Here is a 24,811-nt window from a genome sequence, read left to right as displayed (position 1 = left end):
TCTTCAACAGAAATTATATATGGCCTGTAAATTTAAAATATTTACTTAGCATCTATCTGGCCATTTATAGAAAACGTTTGCCAACCATGATCTAAGTTAATATAACTTAAATTCTTGGCATGTGCATTTTTTCTTTTGTAAAAGTTTCTGTAGAATTTGTTTTAGATTTAACATTTGAATATTAAAATTTTCATTGTCTTCTACAGAGAAGATGGTGAATTAGAAGATGGTGAAATAAATGATGCAGAATTTGAAGAAACACAAGAACAGGAAGCAAAAGAAGATGAGAAGGAGAAAAATGAGAAAGCCTACAGAAAATCAAGGAAAAAACACAAGAAGGAAAGAGAAAAGAAAAAATCCAAAAGGAGAAAACGTGAGAAACATAAGGTTAGTTAGAATCTACTTTTTATTATTTTGGTAAATTTGTATGAAATATGAAATACTGAAGTTTAGAAAGTATAAATCCTTGCCTATTTTCTAATAAAACATGGGTTCTATCTTTTTATTTTTGTGATTAATACCTTTTTGAACATGAATATTATATGAATTATTTTAAAGAGTTAAAAATAATCAAGGTAGCTTTTAATGCAAATTAAAGTAAGTCTTTTTAATTGATGAAAGTTTGTAGGATGCTGAAGTCTAAGGAAAGTAAGTTTTATTATCTGTAGATACAGATTAACCACATGGGCATTGTCCATCCATTTACTGATTTATTCACGCGTATCATGTACTTGCTGTGAAAGTCTCTGTGCTGTGTGCTTGGGGTTATAGTAATAAGTGAAGAGGTCTCTGTTCTTTAAGGGATTACATTGAATAGGGAAGGAGAGGGGCAATAAATCAATGAAAAACAAATTGTATCAAGAAAAGAGTAGAGTTCTGAGTAGATGTGAATTGGGGTGGACAAGGAAAACGTATACAGACGGTGAACTCAGAGGAGTGGTGGAACTTCCTGAATTTCCCCCATAAAAACAAAGCAATTAGGATAGCAAACTCAAAAACCCATTAGCAACATATACAAAAAAAAAGGAAGGAACAAGTTATCCACCCACATGTCAAAAATACAAATGTATAAGATTAAACCTCAAACAACTGCGTAATGAAGCAGAGGGAAGGTAAAGGAACTTTCAGAAAACAAATTGCCAACAGGTGTTCCACTCAAATGGTGGAGTCCCCAGTGAACATGGAAAGCCTGTGGGTCAGACTGGGAGCAGCAACAGAAGCTGAGAGGGTCTTTTGTAGTCCTGTTTCACTTGTGAGTATAAGAGGACTACGTAAAACTGGATGGTGCTGGAATGGTCTGGGCCTGTAACTCCTAGTACTTATTAACCCAGTCTTTTTCCTCAGTCCCACACTGAGGAAGTAACTACTGGGTATAGAATCTAAACTTAGAGAGGACAAGCACACAGGGCCAAGGAAAGAAATGGGGAAGCATATCTCAGAATATACACAGCTATATTTTTTAAATACTTCATGCTAACCGCAGAAGAAATAACACTAGAAAAGTGAAGCCAGGAAAGCTTTCTGGTCCATTCTTCCTTTTACATCTGAGCAAGAAGAGAAAACCATGATCACATTCTATATAAGTTATTATTATAAAAAGAGAATAGTGGAGAGAAGAATAGTCTTCCAGAAAAGAAAGAATGTCCACAAAACATATAAAATACTTAACCTAATATTTCAAAATGTTTTAAAAATCTTTAAAAACAATACAAATCATAATAAAACAGCATAAATAGAATTTGGAGGAATATCACTTGGTCATCTAGGAAAAAAGATCAAGTCCCTTATTAAGAAAAGAAAACCAGACTTATATAAAAATTTTTGATATCAACCTTTTATGTCAAAAGATAATGTAAGCAAAAGATTTTATATCCCGCTGAATACTGACCTTCAAATAGAAAGACTTCAGAAAAACTGTCTGTAATAGAACTCAGGAAATATGGTTATCATGAGCTTTCCTATAGAATCTATCAGAGAACAAGTTTAAAAAATCAAAATGACAGGGTGACAAAATGAGAGTGATCTACACACACACATATTTTACCTGTAAAACTAAGACTAAATGGACACAAAGTGGGCAGTATACTATATCAGGACATGAGAATTGTCAAAATGTCAGGAAAAGCAGAAGAGTGCATGGGAAGCAGGATAAGCTTATTGATTGCCTTACAGACATTAGCTGAGAATAAAAGGATATACTTCAAATTATTATCCTAGTAATGAAAAAGAGAAAGCAGAAGAAGGGGTTACTGCTTAATTTTAATGTTGGTTCTAAGAGTAAACAAACAGCATGTGAAGAAGGGACTGTCACTCAGGTTAATGGGAAATGGCAGTATAAGGGAAATAATTGAAGCAAAAACACAAATCTTTCTAAGTACCAAAAGATATATCCCCCAACAATGCAACATTCAACTCTGAGCTATGCACAAGAGAAAGATTTTAAAAATGGGTAAAGCTATACAGACAAATACAAAGAAAAAGAAGGTAGAAATCGCAATGTTGATATATGAAAAAGTCAAGTTTAGGTCAAAAAGGCATTGAAAGAAACAAAGAAGGGTATTTTATAATGTTAATGGTTACAACTCACAATGAAGATATTAATGTTTCATATCACCCAAAAACACCAGCTTTCACAAAGCAGGAACTAGAGGAGCAATGAGAAGAAATAGACAGGAGGGAACATACTAATAACAGGGGATATACCAGTATACTGGCCCTTGGCTGGTTTGGCTCAGTGGATTGAGCGTCGGCCTGCGAGCTAAGTGTCGCTGGTTCGATCTTCCAGTCAGGGCACATCAGAGAAGGAAAACTCTGACTCCAAAAAACCTCCGCTGCCTTGCGGCATACCTCTTCAGGGGAAAGGCTAAGGGAGTAAACCCCGACAGAAAATCCGGAGCCGGAGTCCCTAAGGCGGTTCGACGTTGTAGTCAACACCGGCAACTCCTGCGGCGCACCTGAAGCCAAGCTGTATTGACTCCGTCTTTCCCTTGGACCCTTCAGCTGCGAAGAGAGGGGGGGTCTGCTGCATGGGCAACAGCAGACCCTCCATATCACCCTGCCCAGGCTCTGTAGCTTCAGCTTCACTGGAGAGGACACTCCAGCGTCATCGCAAGATGTCGATTCAACACGGGAGGAGACAGATACCGTGTCACTCCCGAGTCGGACTGCACAGCCATTCTCGGCGGTGCAGATAGACTCTTAAGAAGCTACACCATCGTCTCTCGAGACGGACGGCTGCCGACGACGACCAGTATACCTCTGTTAACCCAAAAAAGTTTACCAGGTAGATGAAAAGGTGGTAAGGATATTAAAGAGATACTATAAATATATAGTAAGCTCTAAATCCTGAGAATACATTGAAATATTTATACAAATGAACCATATCATAGGCCACAAAAAACTCCAATTAATTCAATAGAGTAGAAATAATACAGAGAGGAATATTAAACCACAATGCAATAAAACTAGACATTAATAGCAAAGTCAAGAAACAAGAATGCCTTTCTGTTTTTTTAATTTGAATAATTGCTATAAATTTCCTATAGAACACTGGGGAAACAGATTAAAACTGCAGGATTTCATGAAAATTATGATAATTAAATCTTGCCATATAAGTATTATTGGAGTATAGCTAAAGCAATTACCAGAAGAAAAATTATAGAATTATAGTATTAAAAGCTAGAAAACAGAAAGTTAAGACTAAAGAAATGAAAGGAAGGACGTAATAAAGTTACAAGCAGAACTCAACAAATTGGAATGAAAAACAAATCATTAAAAAAAAATCAAGAATGTATATAAATTATTGGCCAAACTAATAAAGAAAAATAGGAAAAGCACAAATAAAATTAGATATTTTCAGGGCAATAATTATGAAATCTTTAATTTATCTTCCCTCATAATGGGTGCTTTCAACATTGTGCTTCAAAATCTTAACCAGATCGCTTAGTTTATTAGACATATTTTCTGCTTTTCATGTTCCTGAATATAGCATTGTTGCTAAATTTTCTGCCACTACATAACAAAGATCTCCCTTCTTCCAATTTTAGTAAGATATTTCTCACTTTCTCTTAAGTTGTCACAAAGTGTAAAATTTTGATAACAATCATTCAAGACAGTTAAGGCTTGCACTAATAAATGCTTCTTTAAGTCCTTCCAGTTTATATCCACTTACTGGTTCCCAAACCACTGCTACCTTTTACAATAGATATTTGTCATGGCAGCACAGCCTTCCTGGACATTACAATCATGTTAGTAACTGCTACTGCACAACCTATTACCTCAATTTAGAAGCTTAAACCAACAAAAATTTATCTCCCTGTTTCTGTGGTTCAGGAAGTGCGTGAAGTGTAACTAGGTGCTTCTGGCTCAGTGTTTCTCCTGAGGCTGCAATAATCTCCATGCTCAACTGCGGCAGAATACTCTTCCAAGTTCACTCTGGTGGCTTCTAGCCATGTGGACCCTCTGCAGACTGCCTCAGTGCCCTGATCATATTAGCTGGCTTCCTCCCTAGCAAGTGAACTGACAAAGAGAGAGCAGCAGAGCCCCCATGATGACAGCTACAGTCCTTTTATAACCAGATCTCAGGCGATATGCTGTCACTTCTGACATTCTGTTTGCTAGACATGGGTTTCTAAGTTCAGCCCACACTCAAAGGGAGAGGAATTAATCCCCAACTCTTGAAGGTAGGAGAAACACAGAATTTATGGACTTACCTTTAAAACTACCATCCAGAAATAGATAGGAACACCCAAAAAGGAATAATACTTGGGGTGACCCTAACATACTACGGCATAGTAGAGTGTCAGTTATTAAAGCAGTGTGATACTGGTGCATGGAAAACAGAACAACGGAGCAGGAAACAAACTTATGAATAGACAGAATGTCTGTGGAAAATTAGTATATGATAGAGGAACATCTCAAACCTGTGTGTAAAGATGACTTGAAGTTTCAGAGACAAGAAGCACAAATTTCCTACTGGGGGTATTAGAAGGATCCATTTCTATTGAACCACATTCTACCAATTGGCTCCAAGTATACACTTCATTTCATTTTGCATGAGAAACCAATTCTTGTACAGAACACAAATAACAGAGCCTAATGAAGAGCGTACATTTTAGCATCTATTTCACTGTCGGAAATGTAACTTTTGTTAGAAACTGGACACTATACCAGTTCAATGTGCTGCTTTCTTGCTTGCAACCCAGGCCCTTCTCTTATTGGCTGCCCTCTGCTCCAAGCTAGTAGGTTATATAACCTCAGGTAGGAAGGCTCAGATCAGTACCTCTTCCTCCCAGGATACTGTAGCTAGTCCTCAGACCCCTTTGCCCTAAGGTTAATTTTATTAAAATTTCCCCCTATAAGATTTATTATTTATCTGTCTGTAAACTCTTCAACTAGCCTGAAATAACCAAGTAATACATAAGAATTTATTGGCTAGTGTTATGATAAGTACATTGATTAAAGAAGAAGAAAAATATATAATTATTTCTGCAGAGAGCTTTGATTTTATTTAGTGAAATTAGGTACATTGATCATAGCCATAGAACAATTATCAAATGAAAACTATGTCATGAAGTGTAGTATAGGGATAAAATTAGACATTTGGCAATATACTAATTGTACCATTCAAATAACATATAAGAGACACTGGGGACAGGGAGAGAGTAGTAAGGATTAGAGTCGATGTGAGAAAAAAAAGGAATTTGAAAAGAAGAAAAAGAAAGAAAATGTTCCAGTGTTGGGAAAGATCATTAATGGCGGCTGCAGGAATGTTTCATCTATGAAAGAGACTTCATGAAGACTGGATAGGTATAGAAATGTTCTCATTTTATTTTTTAATTTTCTTATTTTTTATTGATTATGCCATTACCATTTCCCAGTTTTTCCCCCTTTGCTCCCCTCCACCCAGCAACAAATTGATGTTTCTTTCTCTCTCACATTAATGTTTCTCTCTCTCTTTTTTCTCTCTCCCTTCTTCTCTTTCTAAAAATTAGTAAACATATCCTCGGGTGAGGATTTTAAAAAGAATATAGTTGAGGAAAACAGACAGATCTCTACTTTAAAAGCATCAGAGTTCAATTTAGTTCATCAGATTTTAACTGAGTTTGTACTAGGCCCAGATACTGGAAATGCAATGATAATAAAATACAGAGCCAGTTCTTCATTGATAAGAGCTTTAGGAATTCTTTTTAAAAAGCTCAGCCTGGGAAGGTAATTAATTATTTTGGCTATATAAAGGAGAGTTGGTGTCTTTTCTTTTTCTTTCAGAAATGACACACATACTTGAAAAAGCAATTACTGGTGGTTTCTGCTCTGCTTTTGTTTAATTTTGTGGGTGGATTTATTTTATAATTTAGAATGTTTTGGTATCTTTTAGCTTTAAGGTTCTCATGTGATAGAATAAGAACTCTAAAGCCATTTTAAGTAAAAATAATTCATACTCTACTCAGGTTCTAGGTCCCTTTTTGGTGATAAGAAACCAACTTTATTTCCTTTAAGATTAATAATATCAAAGATCTCTTTAGAGCACAGAGGTTTAGTATTTCCTATTTGAAGTTTTTGAGCCAAAAGGATAATGAGGAAAATGTTGCCTGAAGTCCCTGAGATGAGAGGAAGATATGCTTTTCCTTGGAAAATTTTGGAGAAGTTGGGGTAGCCATTGGAGCAAGAAACTTTCAGTGAACACTTCAGAACATGCTATGATCATGTATTCCATTGATTAGCCTCCCTGGCTGAAACAAGTTTATCTAGTTACTAGTTAAATATTCTTCTCAGGACTAAAGGTAAAGGTGGTGGCCTAGGTAAACATGGCTCGCCTTCTCACACAACCACATCAAAATTACAACAAATACATAGAACAGTTATCTCTCAAAACTATAAGAAATCAAGCTGAATGGAATCTGACAACCATGGAATTGAAGAAAACACATCCATCCAAACTGGTAGGAGGAGCAGAGACATGGATACGAGCTGGTCCCACATCTACATGTGGTGGATAAAAAGTCAATAGGGATATCTCAGGAGCAAGGAGTCCCAGTCACACATCAGGCCCCCCAGCCCAGGGTTCCAGTGCCAGGAAGATAAGTCCCCATAACTTCTAGCTTCAAAAACCAGTGGGGACTAAGTTGGTGGAAGAAACTTCTGGAGTCCCAGGCAGTTCCCCTTAAAGAACCCACACAAGGACTTAATCATACTCACTCCCTCTGAAATCCAGCAGCTTGAAAGGCACCAATGGCATACAGGAGGAACTGAAGTGTTTGGCATCAAGGTGAGAGCTGAGGACAGAAGGTTGGGGAGAGAGCATTGTCCCTTTTCTGAGCCCTCCCCACACAGAGCCACAGAACCGGCAGGCTGGTGCCATATCTGAGACTCCACCAACCTGGCTAACACTGTTGGCCCCACTCTGGAGATGCCTTGAGACTCCATCCCACCCAGCTTACCTTTCAGGCTCACCTAAGTTTCTTTTCCACATGAATGGCTGGTCTCGGCTCATGCTTCACGACTTCCTAAATCCTCTCAAATGAGCAACAATCAACCTCAGTGAGTCCCCAGCCCCTTTACCTCTTGCTAAGTGATCATAGGCCTGGCACTAGCAACAGCCAGCCTAGAATTTCCAAGCCCAGAATAAGTAGCAGCCACCTCATTGCTTTATGGCTCAGGCAGGGTAGCCTGGAGTAGAACACAGGTCGGGGCTGACCTTGGCCTGCACCACCTAGGAAAACCCAGGGCCAGCTACAGACCACACTGGAGCACCACCACCCTGCCCCCACACAGCTGATCCTCCATAGAGGGCGGAGGTTGATGGTCAATGGTCACGCCAGTCCTTGGAACTGACTGGCCTGGGTAAACCCCTCCATTTGACCTGCCAACAGTAATCAAGGCTTAACTACAAGAGAAGGGTGTTCTCAGCCCACACAAAGGGTGCACCTTAAGTACCCAGCTTGAATGATAGGGGAGGCTATGCCACTGGACCCTACAGGACACCTACTACATTAGGCCATGCTACCAAGTCAGGGAGTAATTGCAGCTCTACCTAATACATAGAAACAAACACAGGAGGCTGCCAAAATAAGCAAAGAAACATGGCCCAAATGATAGAATAGATCAAAATTCCAGAAAAAGAGCTAAACAAAATGGAGATAAGCAATCTATCAGATGCAGTGTTCAAAACACTGGTTATGAGGATGCTCAAGGAACTAGGACCTCAGCAGCATAAAAAAGATCCAGACAGGAACAAAGTGTTCACTAAGAGAAATAAAGAACAACTTACTGGAAAACAACAGTAGAGTGGATGAAGCTGAGAAATCAATGATTTAGACATAAGGAAGAAAAAAAAATTAGAACAAGAAGAAGAAAAAGAATCCAAAAAACGAGGACAGCGTAAGCAGCCCCTGGGACAACTTCGAGAGGTCTGACATTCGCATCATAGTGGTGCCAGAAGGAGAAGAGAAAGAGCAAGAAATTGGAAATTGATTTGAAAAAATAATGAATGGAAACTTCCCTAATTTGGTGAAGGAAATGACATGGAAGCACAGAGTCCCAAACAAGATGGATGCAAAGAGGCCCACTCCAAGACACATCCTAATGAAAATGCCAAAGGTTAAAAATAAAGGGAGAATCTTAAAGGCAGCAAGAAAAAAGCAGAGAGTTACCTACAGGGGAGTTCCCGTATGACTTTCAGCTGATTTCTCTAAAGAAACTTTGCAAGCTACAAGGGATTGGCAAGAAATATTCAAAGGCATTCAAAGCAGGGACCTACAGCCAAGATTATTCTACCCAGCAAAGATATCGTTTAGAATCAAAGGGTAGATAAAGAGCTTCCCAGACAAGAAATATCTAAAGGAGTGCATCATTACCAAACTTAAGTGAAATGTTAAAGGGACTTATTTAAGAAAAGAAAGATCAAAACTATGAACAATAAAATGGCAATAAATGCATATCTATCAACAATTGAATCTAAAAAAACTAAGCAAACAAGAACAGAGACAGAATCGTGGATACAGAGAATATTTTAATGGTTGCCAAATGAGTGGGGGCTATGGAGGAATGGGTGAAGAGATGAGGGGATTAAGAAGTACAAATAGGTAGTTAGAGAATTTCCATGGGGATGTAAAGTACTTAGGAAATGGTGTAGCCAAAGAATTTATATGCATGACCCATGGACATGAACAATGGTGTGGGGATTGTCTGAGGGTGTGGGGGGTTGCTGGGTGGAGAGGGGAAAAATTGGGGCAACTGTAATAGCATCATCAATAAAATATAATAATAAATAAGTATTCTTCTCTTTGCAAATATAACATATTTCTTTTCTCCTTCTTTTAGCATAATTCTCCCTCTAGTGATGACAGTTCAGACTACAGCTTTGATTCAGATGTCGAACATACAGAAAGTTCCCACAAAAAAAGAACAGGTTTCTACAGGGATTATGACATCACATTTTCTCAGGTATTGCCTCTTTATTGTAATAAAGTATACATAACATAAAATTTACCATTTAACTATTTTTAAATATAAAGTTCAGTGGCATTAAGTAGATTCACAGTGTTGTGCAACCATCATCACTATCCATTTCCAAAACTTTTTCATCATCCCAAACAGAAACTGTTTCCTCTAAGCAATAAAACCTCATTTCCCCTCTCCTAATCCCATGTAACCATTGTTCTACCTTCTGTCTATGAATTTGCACACTCTAGTTACCTCATATAGGTGGAATCATACAGTATTTGTTTTTTTGTATCTGGCTTATTATGCTTGTAATTTTTTCAAGGTTCATCCATGTTGTAGCGTATTGTGTCAGAATTATTTTTCCTTTTTAAGGCTGAATAATTTTCAGTTGTATGCATATACCACATTTTGTTTAAGATTTTTATAAAATTTATTTTTAGAGAGAGGAGAAGAGAGGGAGAAAAAGAGGGAGAGAAACATGGATGTGTGAGAGGATCATCGATCCATTGCTCTCACACACCCCCAACCTGGGACCTGGCCCACAACCCAGACATGTACCCTGACCAGAATCGAGCCAGTGACCTTTCACCTTGCAGGTCGACACCCAATCCATTGAAGCACACCAGTCAGGGCTGCCACATTTTGTTTATTCATTCTTCTGTTGATGGACACTTGGGTTGCTTCCACATTTGGCTGTTGTGAGTAATGCTGCTCTGAACATAAATATATATTTATAGCCATGGAATTTCTGGATCATAAGGGAATTCTATGTTTAACTTTCTGAGGAACCACAATACTGTTTCCCACAAAGGCTGCATCATTTTACATCCCACCAACAATGTGTGAAGTTTTCTGATTTTATACATCCTTGTCAAATGTTATTTTCTGTGGGTTTTTTTTGATAATAATCTCCTTAATGTGTATGAAATGGTATTCATTGAGGTTTTAAGGTACCGCTTCTTAAAAAGGGAAAAATTAAACTTTCAATTTTATTCTTTGCTCTCTGATATTTTGAAAAAATATTTTATAAGATACATGTTCTGTGCTTGGTCTGCCATAAGAAAATACTACAGATCAGGTGGATTAAACAACAAATTTATTTTCTCACAGTCTGGAGGTAAGGTGCTGGCAGGTGGTTTAGAAAATACCCTAGGGACATCCTAAAAAATCCATTTTTCTTAGGAAACAGATATCTACTATATAACTTCTACAAAATTACAGGCCAAAAATAGAATGTAGTGTTAATACTAGAGGACTCAATGTATCTTCTCTTTTCCTCATTTTTGTCCAGGGCCTCCTGGTCTTTCATTTTATGCTCACAGAGGTTGCATGGGGCCAGATCCTGATTGGCAGAAATAGGACATTCTAGCGGTGTGGATGGCCTAATAATCAGTCAGTACAGTGGTTGGAGAAGCTATGTCCTGTGGTAGAATTCATAGTCTTTTTCATTTCTTTTATCTTTTTTCAGGAGGGCTTTAAAAAACACTAGATCCTTGTTGGTGAGTGTGTTTTGTTCATTTAAACAACGAACATGTATAGCATAAGGAGACATTGTGCTGGATCACTAATGGGGCTGCTCTGTAGCCAGTGTGGGTGGGTCTCTGACCCTCAAGAAGCCACACTAGAGTCTTCCACTACGCAGGGAGCCCTGGGATAGGATGTTTGCATCATTTGAGGCCATTTAGGAATGTCTGCAGTTGAGAAAACTAGGGAGGGGATAAATTGAAAGCTAGGGATGATTCTATTTTAAAAACTAGGAATATGAAGATTTTTTCTTAAAGGCTGTAAAAAATAATTGAATTAATATAAAGAAAAAGGATTTTATGGTAAATATCTAATCTCGAGAGAAAAATTCATGCACACCTATTAACAATAATTTTTAGTTATGAAACATTTGAAATATATCATTGAAGCATCAATGTAATTACATTTTTATAAAAGGAAATGTAGGCAGCATTCAGCTACTTAGTCTTTAAGCAATTTGTTTTATTCGATTGGCTTTTTTAGAAATGTCACAAACACTGCCTTTTGTCTACAATTTCGATTCCTCTTCTGAATTTCTGAAATACTAGACTGAGAACAGTTTATAAACTTTAAAAATACTGCTTAAAACATGTGAAAAAATCTAATACAGTGTCTTCAAAATTTTAAATTGATGAGCTAATTGATTTTCTTGATTGTACTAGTTACATATTTTATAATTATGGAAAAGAACAATATTTCTCTGCATGTGTTTTTATATCACATTTAAAATATACTGAGCTGAAGGTGAATCATGGTCTGGGTTTTTCTGGATTCTCAAGTGTTAATTTTATGCAATTTTTTCTTATAAAAAATTGATAGAAGGTATGCTAGAACTAATAAAAATGTTTCAGTGACTAGAGATAGGGTGGAATACTGTCATTAAATAAACTTCTAGGATTGAAGTGTGTTTTTTATTTTCATATGCTGTAGTAAAGAAGCAATAAAATATATTGTAATAAATGGTTCATAATGAGCAATTTATTTACTATATGTCTTTCATTTCTAGTGAAATATCTATTTTTTTATAACATCCCAAATGAAAGCCATCTTGCTTTAATTTTTTTTAAACAATTTTATTTATTTATTTGTTTATTTATTTTTAGAGAGAGGTGAAAGGAGAAAGAGAGGGAGAAAAACATCACTGTGTGGTGAAATATCTATTTTCAATATTAGACCTTAGAATAAACACTTTCTTTTTATAAAATTTTTCAGAGTTTTTATTAAATATAACATCCTTACACATATAATTGGGGAAATTTTTAATGTTAGGAAACTATATATATTTTCTACCCCTCCTTCAAGCTATTTTACTTACTTTTCCTCATTTTCAAAAAGACCTTTTCTGTTTTATTTGGAGAAAGAATTCACAGATGATGTTGTGGATTTTTAAGTATCCTATGTATACAAATGTTGAGACATGGGACATGGAAAGCAAAAAGTGAATAAAACTTACCAGCAAGGATCTTTGAACTTTATTAAATTTGATATCAGAGTAACATTTACTTTTCAACTTAGTTTTAAATAGTGTCCTAGTTCAGTACTAACCAAGAGGCAGAACTAATAACTATCTCCTTCTTTCTCCCAATTTTCTGGGGGAGAAAAGATGTCCTGTGTTCATCATATTCCTGTATGTAACCGAAAAATCCTAATAGTGACTGTCCATTTTCACTTAGCATGGACATATATCAGGAAGCTACATGACATCAAGAAGGAGTCAACATAACAGGAAATTTAAAAGTAAAGAATATGGTGAGTACAGTACCTACAGTGATGACAACTTCGGTAACTACAGTGATGACAGCTTCGATAATTACAGTCAAGAAACAGAGGAAGATTTTGCCAGTCAGCTGAAACAATACAGACAAGCTAAAGAACCTTCCAATAATGCTTTAGTATCATCATTTTCTAAAGAACCAGGGAAAAAGCAAAGAATGAAAGGAATTCATCAAGGTAAGTTTGAAATTGTCAGTCTGTTTTTGAATATGAGAACCTTATTAAAACAGGTAGCTGTGGAACAAAAGCTTACATTTTTTATCTCTTTCTCAAGATCAGCTTATTCTTGTGGTTCCTGAATTAGTTCTTACTTATTTTATAGACCCTGAAAACAAAAATGTACAAATATTTCAATCTGTCTGCTATCTTAATATTTGAATTAAAAATAAATTCTAATATTTTAAAAACATATAAAAGTGTAAAACAATTTTCCTGTTATGTTTTTCCCTTCCCTTCTGTATGATACAGTATACTGATCAAAAATTACCTACCTTTTCCCATTGTCTCTGTTGCTCTGTGTATTACTTTATATATTTTAGACCTGTGAGGACAGAGTTCTGGGAAGCTATTCTTCTATTAGGCTTTAAGATACAGTGGTCACATTTATTATGCAAGTGTATTTAGGACTGTGGACATCCTTCAAGATTGGAAATAAAAACATAATCTAAATAAATTTCTACAGTCATCACCTATTCATCTGCTATATTGAGTGCACATGATCCCTGGAGAGATCAGGGCAAGTTGCCATAGAAACTGTGGGCCACATAAGGGTCATGTCAGGCTTAAGAAATGTCCAGTCAGAGTGTCTGGCTCAAGGAAACTGGAGCAAGATGAGGCTCAGATTAAATAGTGGACACCCAAATCCTGTGTACCTGTCCTGTAATTATTGTTGAGAAAAGGAGTCAGTTTTAAGTAAATTTGCTTATTTCTATGGCTTTTTAAAAAAAAAATTTTCTAGCAAAATCCTTTGAAAAATAGGAAGCTAAGCTTTGCTGAACTAAAGAGAAAGGAATCTGTCTATATATCTGCAACTGTAATTATAAATCTATCCCTGGAGTCAAACAGTGGGACTAGTGGGAATGTGAAGGCCTCTTCATCCCTTCCCACTGGGATTTTTCCTTCGGGCTCTTTCTGATTTTGCTGTTAAAGAACAGAGCACTGCATTTTATTTTTCACATTTGTTTTCCTCCAGATTATGAAAGGAATATATGGTCAAATGCAAAAAACTTATTCTAAGTGTAGAAAAGATAACCCAGCAAAGATCAAAGATAAAATAATTTGAATCTCTACATCCAGACATAATAACTTTAACGTTTTTGGTGTACGTACATTCTTTCAGAATTTTTCTGACAATTTTAAAAAATTCATACTGTGGTAATTTGTTTTTTTTCTTTGAACTTTGAACTGTATCTCTGTCATTCTTATGTTAATAAGTAGCTTTTAATGCCAGCATTCTGTTCAGTTAAGCAATTTGTCTAACAAATTATTAGGTTTGTTTGATAGTAATGATTTGAGACTTAAGTTGCACCTAGTTTTTTTTTTTAATTTTGTGATTAACCTTGCATATTGATACATACCTCAGAAAACATATTGGCAAACATTTTTCTTAAGAATAAATTGTGAAATGTAGAATTGATTCAGAAGACATAGCCACACATTTTAAGGTTTTGATTCACATACCAAATTGATATCCAAAAAGGTGAAGTACCAGTTTATGACAACCCACTGGTGTGTGAAAATGCCAAACTCTCCCAAGTCCCTATCCATGGTATTCTTTGAGCTGAAAATTGGTATGCTATTTTTTAATTTTAATTTTTTAGGTGAAACATTTTTTCATATACTTACTGGCTGTTCTGTAAGCTTAAGATCATTAGAAAGTTTATTAGTTTAATATGATTTTGGTAAAATAAGAAATCATTTTATATTTTAACTTTCTACGCTAATATATAATTATTGCTATTTGAGTATCTCTTTAGGTACTTTTAAATAACAAGTTTTCAAAAAGTAAAAGACAAGTATAAATTTTACCTGGAGATATATATGCTATCAAGAGAAACTCAGTTTGCTATAAATTAACCACTAATACTTACAATGTTTTCTACTGAGATGAATATAATATTTAATTCTCTAAAAAGCAGAAATCCTTGTTATTGGTTATTCTAAGGAAAATTGAAAAGAATGAAACTGGATTTGATTTCTCCAGTCATGTACATCCTTGTTCCTTGCCTTCCTTATGTTGTTAACATCTCTTAAGAAACAGAAGAATAAGCAGTACCCAGGAAGTAAAATGTAAAGATTGAATTTTTTTTCATTGAATCTAAAGGGGGAAAATGCACTGTACATTATAGACTATTAAAAATAAGCTGTTTCCTACAAACTAATATGTTGACAGCTGTGCTGTTTTTCTATAATATCTGAAGTACATTTTAACTTTTTTAGGTATTGAACACAGGGTCAAAACTTTTAATGTTGGTCGTGGACGAGGTTTGCCGAAGAAAATCAAACGTAAAGATCGTGGGGGAAGAACTGGTAAAGGGCCCAATATGTTTTCAGGAATGGATGACTTTCAAGAGGTACGGTGAGTTTATAAATAATGAGGGGAGTAGCTTCTCCATCTTTTAACCTATTTGGCTGCAAAGAAAGCATTGTGATTTTAATGCTACTTTCCTAGTAAATGAAAAATTCCTAGTTCAGAGTGCATGAATATAAATAAATTCCAAAATATAATTATTTTCTAATTAGTCACAATTCTGATATAGAGATGCAAATTTAGGTGATTTCCAGACAAAAATGATGTATTTAAAAGCACCTCAAAATAAAAGTGATAATGTTTAAAAGCAAAAATGTATGCTCTGTTGGTTCTCTGTTGGGTTTTCCTTTTCTAGGGGTCATCTTCCCCAGATGCAAATGGCAATAAAATGGTAATAGCTCAATATGTAGCAGGGCCAAGAAGGTAAATTAACTTACTAGAGTCGAAAGTATTAAAAAAGAATAAAAGAAGATATAGGCAGTTGGGAAGATGAACTGATGGCTGCAAAGATGAATTGATGAACCATGCATATGGTAGATATCAAATAAATAGTTGAACTTGCACATGTATGTTTCAACTGTGTAGCAACTTTCTGTTTTCTGTATTCTGCCATGGTTCCAGTGAGGTCTGACTGAATTTACAGAGCAGGGGTGGGTTATATAGTTATAACTTTGATTGAGAGAAAGGTGATAGTAATATATTGTAATAGAAAATACTTGGTTTTCTGATCTCTGGGCTTAAAGATAATGGGTAAAGATTTATTCATATGTACTACTTAATATACCACTTAGGGAGATGTTAATAGGTGTGGCCTAAAAAGGAAGTTGAAGCCCAGATAAACTGTGAAACCCTGCATATGCCATGTTTCTCTTAGGGATTCTTAGTCTGTATTAACATGTTAAAGGCTCTGGGCAGGTTGGGCATAAAGAAGCCTGTTGGACATTCCATGGAATAGCTCTGAAACAAGCCTAGGATTTCTGGGTGATTCTCACCTGCCTGTGAATCTTCCTACACCACTAGACCTCTAGCATGTGCTGCTTTCCCTAACCCAAATTAGTATGAATACTTTCTAAGTAAGCCTTCTTTTACATCCATTACCTACACTCTATATCTGAAAAAAAAAAAAAAAGAAGCTTCCAGGAAAACATGGCTTCAAGCAATTGCTGTCTCTGAGCTTCAGTTTGCTTAATCAGTAAAATGAGAGTACATGGAGTATTAAATTAACTCTAAGGGTCCCTTCGAGCACTAACACTTTAGATATTTACATATCTGGGCTACAACTAAAAGATTCTTTATCCTGTAATAGAAAACGAGAATAAATTCTTTCCTTTGCATCCATCAGATTTATACTATTTTTTCTTTTATTTATCAAGATTAAAATATGTCATTGACTGTGTCAGCTTAGGGGTTATCATGGTAGATTTCTTCTTGTGATAATTGGAAACAAGCAGTACAGTGCTCATGTTCAGGCCCTTCCATGGTCGAGTGGACATGCTGAGTGGCCAGTGTAGATCCATTTCCATCCTAGCTTTTCACGAAGCGGAAGAGCCCCAGAGGCCAGATAAATTCAGGATGCTTGCACATCTACACTAGTTTTCTTGAAAACTCAAGGGTAGTCACAGAACAAGCAAACTTTTAATGGACTTTTAAAGACATTAATTCCGTTGGTCATAAGATTCTTAAAATGTTTTAGTCTTTATAGTAGCTAATACATTTTCTGTAAATATGTGTTCTTTTCCTGGTATATTTTTTAAATATCTTTATGCTCTTGTTCCTTGTACCAATGTGATACATTCTCTAGAGTAAATAAATTAAAATGACTGGTAGGTGGTTTGGGTTTCCCTTTCTCCCTCCACCTTTCCCTTCTCTCCCTTTTTCTTGAGTTGTGTTTTCTTAAGATGTGTGTAAGATAGGGCAGAGTTCTGTCCTGACTCTGCTAACATGCCATGTGACTTTTGGTAAGTCACTAACTTCTCTAATCTGCGTTTTTCATATTTTTTTATTGAGGGTGATGAACCAGATTATTTCTGTGATTCTTCCAGCAATTACTTAATAAGAGGACATTTGTTTTTCTTCTATAGGCTCAAATGTAAAAGATCAAATCTTCTAGGTACTTTATTTTTTCCTAAAATTTTATTTGTTTTTTAGAATACCTTGATTATAGGTTTCTGATAGTTGTGGATACTGAGATACTTTGTAGTCATTTAATCAGGACTAAACTGAAAAACAAAGCTAAAAACCCACAGTCCTCTATTAAGACATTGAGGCATATCGTTAGAAAGTAAAATAGACTGACAGAAAGACTGGGTTATTAATAAAACATAGGTACTACTTGGTGCATTTTTCGGGGGGTGTTGGTAATAATCAGCAAATATTTTTATTGTTTAATTTCAGAGGTATATTTCTCAAGTTGACTCACTGATTTTGTATAATGAACTCTCTTTGGCTATTTTATTACAGCCTGATTCTTTGTACAGACAGCATATGTGAGCTGGTCATTTGTATCTACTTAGAACAAGTAGAAAATATTTTAAGTCTAATTTACATAGATTTAAGACATTAAATGTTCCTATTAAAATATAGTATAAGCAATTCTATTGAGCTTTTCTCAGGCAATTTAGGTATACTTATATTTTTAAAAAGAACCTCTAGGATTAACTGTTTTCTTGGTATTCTTGTGTTTTTTTTTTATTTAAAAAAGAATTTTATTTATTGATTTCTTTTTAGAGAAAGGAAGAGAGAAACATTGATTTGTTCACTTATTTATGCATTCATTGGTTGATTCTTGTTTGTGCCCTGACCAGGGATCAAACCCACAACCTTGGCATATTGGGATGGCACCCTAACCAACTGAGCTACCTGGCCATGACCTTCATGTGCTTTTTAAAAGAATTCTTATAATGTATATTTCAGCTGTAAGCACTGAGGATCATATTTAAGTCTAGCTATATGTTGCCTCAAGCGTTTGCTGTGAGGCAATTTAGTATTTTCAGTAGGTCATGTAACATTGTTCTCAGTCTTCTAGTAAACTGAGGGAAAAGCAAAAACGGGAATCAAGTCAGAAAAACAAACTCACTGTGCTCCTGCAGTGCACCACTGAGTGCATGCTGGGAGCATGAAGAACAGTGCTGTTTCAAGGCTTCAAGAACAGCAGTCTTTAGCATGGCCAAACACCATCGCCTGCTCCAACTCAGTCTTCTTATACTCAGCGGAAGTCAAGCTAGGGCCTGAGGAGAGCCAAGGAAAACAAGTAGGGCTGTGAGATTTTCCAACATACACTTTTTTTCCCTTAATTTTTTAAAGTATATTTTATTGATTTTGTTGTTAAACTTGTCCCAGTTTTTTCCCCTTTGCTCCCCTCCACCCAGTACCCCACTTCCCTCCAGCAATCCCACCCCCTTTAGTTCATGTCCATGGATCATGCATGTAAATTCTTTGGTTTCACCCTTTCCTATATTATTCTTAACTTCCCCCTGTCTATTTTTTACCAACCAATTATGCTTCTTAATCCCTGCACCATTTCCCCATTTCTTCCCCTTCTCCCTCCCAGCTGATAACCCTCCAAATGATCCCCATACCTATGATTCTATTCCCGTTCTGGTTTGCTTAGTTGGATTTTGTTTTTATTTTTTAGATTCAGTTATTGATAGTTGTGAGTTTGTTGTCATCTTAATGTTCATAGTTTTGATCTTCTTTTTCTTAAGTAAGTCCCTTTGACATTTCATATAATAATAGCTTGGTGATGATGGGCTTCTTTAGCTTTACCTTGTCTGGGAAGCACTTCATCTGCCCTTCTGTTCTAAATGATAGCTTTGCTGGTTAGAGTAATCTTGGTTGTAGGTCCTTGTTTTTCATCACATTGAATACTTCTTGCCAACCCTTCTTGCCTACAAAGTTTCTTTTGAGAAATCAGCTCATAGTCTTATAGGCACCACTTTGTACGTGATTCTGTTCTTTTCTCTTACTCCTTTTAAGATTCTCTCTTTATCTTTAATCTTCTTCATTTTAGTTATGATGTGTCTTGTCGTGGTCCTCTTTGGGTCTAGCTTGTTTTGGACTCTCTGCTTCCTGGATTTGTATGTCTAGTTCCTTCGCCAAATTAGGGAAGTTTTCCTTCATTATTTTTTCACATAAGCTTTCGATTTCTTGCTCCTCTTCTTCTCCTTCTGGCACCCCTATGATTCGGATGTTGGCACATTTACAGTTGTCCCAGAGGTTCCTAAGCCTCTCCTCATTTTTTTCAATTCTTATTTCCTCATTCTATAGTGGTTAACTGTTTTTTTCTTATGTTCCAAATCATTGATTTGAAGCCCAGTTTCCTTCCTTTCACCATTGATTTTTGGTGGATTTTCCTTCGTTTCACTTAGCACAGCCTTCACTTCTTCCCTTATGCGTTTGCCATACTCAAGCATATCTGTCAAGCCTGTGGACATCTTTATCACCAGTGTTTTGAACTCTACATGTTAGGTTGGCTATCTTCTCGTGTGTTATGTTGGCTATCTCCTCATTGCTTAGTTCTCCCACTGGAACCTTATTCCGTTCCCTCTTTTGCGCCATACTTCTCTGTCTCCTCACCTTGACAGGCTCCTGTGTTTGTTTGCCTCTGTGTCTTAGGTAGAGCTATTGCACCTGTTACATTATAAGGGTTGGAGCCTTAGGTATTCATCAGTACAGGTGACCTGTTTCACCACAATGTGGCGCTGTTACGTGGGGGAGGGGTCTGAGAAGGAACAATGCTGCTTGCTCAGCACTCGCCCCTTTTCCAGGCATTTCTTCCACTTCTGTATGGAACTGGTGCCCCTCTAGCTGTTGCCCTGTCCGTTGTTCCCAGAGTGGGTAGGTCTGTGGATGTTCTAGGGTGTTGGGGCCCTTTAAACAAGTGGACTCTACCGACACCAGCAGTTTCTTTTCCGCCCCACCCCCTACTGGTTTGCACAGGCAGAAGCAATGAGGCTTTATTTTACCCAGTGCTGGAACTGTGAGCTGTTCCGTCTGGTCTGGTGCTGGGAGTGCTCCCCAGGTGTCCCTCCCTACTTTTTAAACCGTGTGACTGCGCTTTCTGCCAGCCTGCCGCTGCTGCCACCACCACACTGTGTCCTCTACTCCCCGACTTCGCCCTTCCTACCTGTCTGGATGAGTATTTCTTCTTTATAGCTTTTTTTGTTGGACTTCTTTGCAGCTCGATTTTCTGGAACTTCTGGTTGTCTCTAGTTTTGAGGTAGCTGTAATCCTTCTTAGGTGTGGAGGGAGACGAAGCTTGTCTATCTAGGCCTCCATCTTGGCCAGAAGTCCCTCCCTTAATTTTTTTAATTAATAAATTAAAGGTAATACATCCTCCCTGAGTGTTTTTTCCTAAAAAAGGTACAAAATAACCACACATGCAAAAATTAATAATTTCTGAGAGATTCATCTGGAGACATACACTGTTAAATGTAGGGTATATTCTTATAGTTTTTTATCTTGATTATTATAAAATTGGGATAATTTTGGGGTATGTAGAATATTTCTAGGTTTTTTGTTTGATTTTTTTTCACTATGTAAGTAGTTATGCATTAGTTATTATTATGAATATATCTCTCTGTGCCTCCCTAATAATTTCTTTAGAATAATCCCATAATGTACAAATTCTGTGTCAAACAATATGGATATTTTAAGTCTTTTTTAGCATACCTATCAATACTATATGGGAGTTCATATATTTTCTTCCTTTGCCAAAACCAAGCATTATTGTTAATTTTCTAGCTTTTCATAATTTTATTTTTTAAAATGTAGTTATGTCTCCTCAATAAAATAGAAATAGAGCCCTGGTTGGTGTGGCTGTGTGGACTGAGTACCAGCCTGTGAACCAAAGGGTCACTGGTTCCTTTCCCAGTCAGGGCACATGCCTAATTGCAGGACAGTCCCTAGTTGAGAGTGCATGAGAGGCAACCACACATTGATGTTTCTCTCCCTCTCTTTCTCCCTCCTTTCCCCTCTCCCTAAAAATAAATAAATAAAACCTTTTAAAAAAATACAAATAGAGCTCTTTGCAACCGCGAGTAGCAATAAGCAGTTTACGAGAAACGTATCTCTCCAGTGTGTCATCTTGACCATTTTTAATAGTTTGTACTGCTTTCCAGATCCATTTGACTGTGCCTTTTAATACCTATTTAATATTTTATATGTTGCATTAAAATAAATATTTTTCTTACAGTATAATAAACCAGGGAAAAAATGGAAGGTAATGACTCAAGAATTTATTAATCAGCACACAGTGGAACACAAAGGAAAACAAATCTGCAAATACTTTCTGGAAGGGAGATGTATTAAGGTAAATTTATAGGGGTATCATAAATAATTTTACTTCCAAATACTCTTTACAATGTAAGCCTTTGGTGGGGGGGGGTTAGTTTTTCATTTCTCATTTAGTTGTAATAAAACTAGTTCTTCAAAATGCAAATTAATGGAAATACTATACATCAGAACTCATTTAAATATATTTTGGTACAATAATGTAATTTGTTGAAATTACATTTTTAGTAAACATAATACTGACTGTGTGACAAGTACTCTTCAAAGTGGTTAATAATATAAGTGCTTTAATCTTTACAATAACCCTAGAAAGTACTTACTATTATTGACTCGTTGTAAACATGGCCACACCAGAGGGTTAAATAAGTCCCCACAGTAGTTCAGCTAGACATGGTGAGTGGGCAGAGGCCCTGAGGCCATGGCATTGTGCTGTCGCTGCGCACAGCCTCACCCAGCATCTTGGCAAATACTTGAAGGAATTGTTTGAGTTATTATTAGCTCATTATTTAAAAACTGAAGATATAACCATAGTTTAATTATGAAATGCCATGGAGAAGATTCCATTTAATTGCGTCTTTTTTTGTCCTTTTCTTTTTGTGAACAGGGAGATCAATGTAAATTTGATCATGATGCAGAGTTGGAGAAGAAGAAAGAGATCTGCAAATTTTATTTACAAGGATATTGTACTAAAGGGGAGAACTGCATTTACATGCATAATATCCTTTACTGAAAATATTAACCAAAATACTGAGGTTTGAAAGCGTAATTGAGGGTTTTAGAAATCATATGTACAATGTAGAAAGCCTAGTTTGGTTTTAATTTTAAAACAACACATTATATAAACTTAGCTGTTTTACTTCAAAAAGGCAGACTAATTTTTATTCTGTAGGGAAACGAAATAAGTAACTTCCCTTTGGAAAAAAATCTGAAATAAAGGTATTTTGTATTTAATGTACTCAGCTTATAAGTATCTCAATAGCATGTGCTTTCTAAAAGGAGTGGTTGGCAAAATATTTATTGTATGATTTAATTATTTTTACTTAGGTTCATAAGTAATATCATTGTTGAATATTACAAAGTCTCATCAAATCTTATACCAAATTATCACTATATATTGTCCCCTACTTCTTCCTTTGGAAATATATACTTCTAAATTATACTCCTGTACCCACCCAAATTGATATATTACTATATGTTTATAGTAGTCCTTTAAAAATATATATATATATATATAGTTTAGTATATATAGTATATATATATATATAGTATATCTGTTCTTGTTAACTCCCTTACCCCCCCAATATCTAGTTGGTTTTTCACTACATTAACAACTAATGGAGCCTTTCTCCTCCAATCTGAAACTCATCTTTATCACGATGAAATATTTTATATACATGTTTTTGTTCTAGAGTTTCTGTTTGGCTCCATACTCTGTTTGTTCTCATATCTCTGCTACTTTTCTGTGACTATTTCTGCCTTACCAGCAAACTTGATATTTGGTAGATACTCACATTTATTTTTCCAGATAAAATTTAAAATAGTCTTGTCTGGTTCAAAAAATAATGTAAAAAAGGAAAGTAAAAAATCCCCATTATTATAGATCTAAATGTAAAGATAAAGCTATACAAATACTAGAGGTGTATGTGAATGGATTCCTTTATAATCCAAATAGGAGTATTACTTAAAATCTAGAATCAATAAGAAAAAAGATTGAAAATTTGCATAAAAATTTTTAAAGTTACGTAACAAAAATGACAAAGTAAAAGGTAAATAATAAAATGGGAAAAGTTGTTTGTAACTTATATTACTTACAAAGAGGTAACAGCCTGATATATGAGTTTCTAAAAATTGAGAAGAGGTAATCCGGTCAAGATGGCGGCATAGGCAGACAGGACTACCCTCTTGGCACAACCATATCAAAATTAGAACTAAAATACAAAACAATAATCAGCCAGAACTATCAGAAATCGAGTTGAATGGAAGGAAGCCTGACAACTATGGAATTAAAGAAACCATATCCATTGAAATAGGTAGGAGGGGCACAGAAACGGAATGGGCTGGTCTCTCATCCACACATGGTGGATAAAAATTCAGGAAGGATATCTCAGGAGTGAGGAGTCCCAGTCCCACACCAGGCCCCACAGCCTAGCGTTCCAGTGCCAGGAAGATAAGTCCCTACAACTTCTGGTTACAAAAACCAGTGGGGATTGAGTCGGTGGAAGAAACTGCTGGATCCCCAAGCAGTTCATCCTAAAGACCCCACACATACACTCACTTCCTCAGACTCACTCCCTCTGAGCTCCAGCACTGGGCTGGCAGCTTGAAAGACACCAGTAGTGTACAGGGAGAAACTGAAATGTCTGGAATCAAGGTGAGCAGAAGCCATTGGCTCTTTTCTAAACCCTCCCCTCACAGAGCAGACAAGCTGGTGCCATATCTGAGAATCCATCAACCTGGACAACACCCTTTGACCCACCTTGGAGATTCCCAGAGATTTGACCACACCCAACTGAAGGGCCCACCCAGGCTGCTTTTCCATATGAATGGCTGGTCTTGGCTTGTGCTTCACAACTTCCTAAATCCTATTGAACAAGCAACAGCAGGACTCAGTAAGCTCGAGGCCCATCACTAGCAGCAACCAGGCTAGATTCACAGCTTGGCTTTGCCTGGGAATCTCCAAGCCCAGCACAAGTAGCAGCCATCTCAGATTGTCTTATAGCTCAGGCAGGGTGCCCCAGGCAAAACATAGATAGGGGCTGACCTTGACCCGCACCACCTGGGAAACCCCAGGGCCAGCACACCCAATGTACAGCTACAGACCATGTTGGAGTACCACCACTCTGCCCCTGCAGAACTGTTCCTCCGTGGAGGGCAGAGGTTGGTGGTCAGTGGTCACAGCTTGTCCTTATAGCTGACTGGTCTGGGTAAATCCCCTCCCATTGACCTGCCAACAGCAACCAAGGCTCGACTACAAGAAGAGGGTATACCCAGCCCACCCAGCTTGAGTGATGGGGGACGCTGTGCCACTGGACCCTATAGGACACCTACTACTTTAGGCCATGCTGTCAAGGCACAGAATCAAAGCAGCTTTACCCAATACACAGAAACAAACACAGGCTGCCAAATTGAGGAAGCAAAGAAATATGACCCGAATGAAAGAACAGAACAAAGCCCCAGAAAAAGAACTAAACAAAATGGAGATAGCCAACCCTTCAGATGCAGAGTTCAAAGCACTAGTGATCTGGATGC

General features: G+C 36.6%; 1 protein-coding gene across 2 annotated transcripts in view; it reads left to right on the top strand.

Moving 5' to 3' along the window:
- The window catches only part of ZC3H6 (zinc finger CCCH-type containing 6), a 65,170-nt gene that overhangs the window by 30,988 nt on the left and 9,371 nt on the right, over nt 1-24,811 (top strand). Inside the window, exons 2-7 of one of the 2 annotated variants that reach the window (XM_090281732.1) lie at nt 207-387; nt 9,322-9,444; nt 12,642-12,717; nt 15,181-15,314; nt 21,465-21,581; nt 22,167-22,280. In XM_090281732.1, the coding sequence (XP_090137858.1) occupies nt 207-387; nt 9,322-9,444; nt 12,642-12,717; nt 15,181-15,314; nt 21,465-21,581; nt 22,167-22,280 (745 nt within the window). Of the gene's footprint in view, nt 1-206; nt 388-9,321; nt 9,445-12,641; nt 12,919-15,180; nt 15,315-21,464; nt 21,582-22,166; nt 22,281-24,811 lie in introns of both variants that reach the window. The other variant, XM_090281731.1, reaches the window with a different exon arrangement.

This window comes from Furipterus horrens, unplaced genomic scaffold (genome assembly GCF_987537825.1).
Source record: "Furipterus horrens unplaced genomic scaffold, mFurHor1.1.pri manual_scaffold_6, whole genome shotgun sequence".
NCBI lineage: Eukaryota > Metazoa > Chordata > Mammalia > Chiroptera > Furipteridae > Furipterus > Furipterus horrens.
This window is presented reverse-complemented; position numbering and strand designations above follow the sequence as displayed.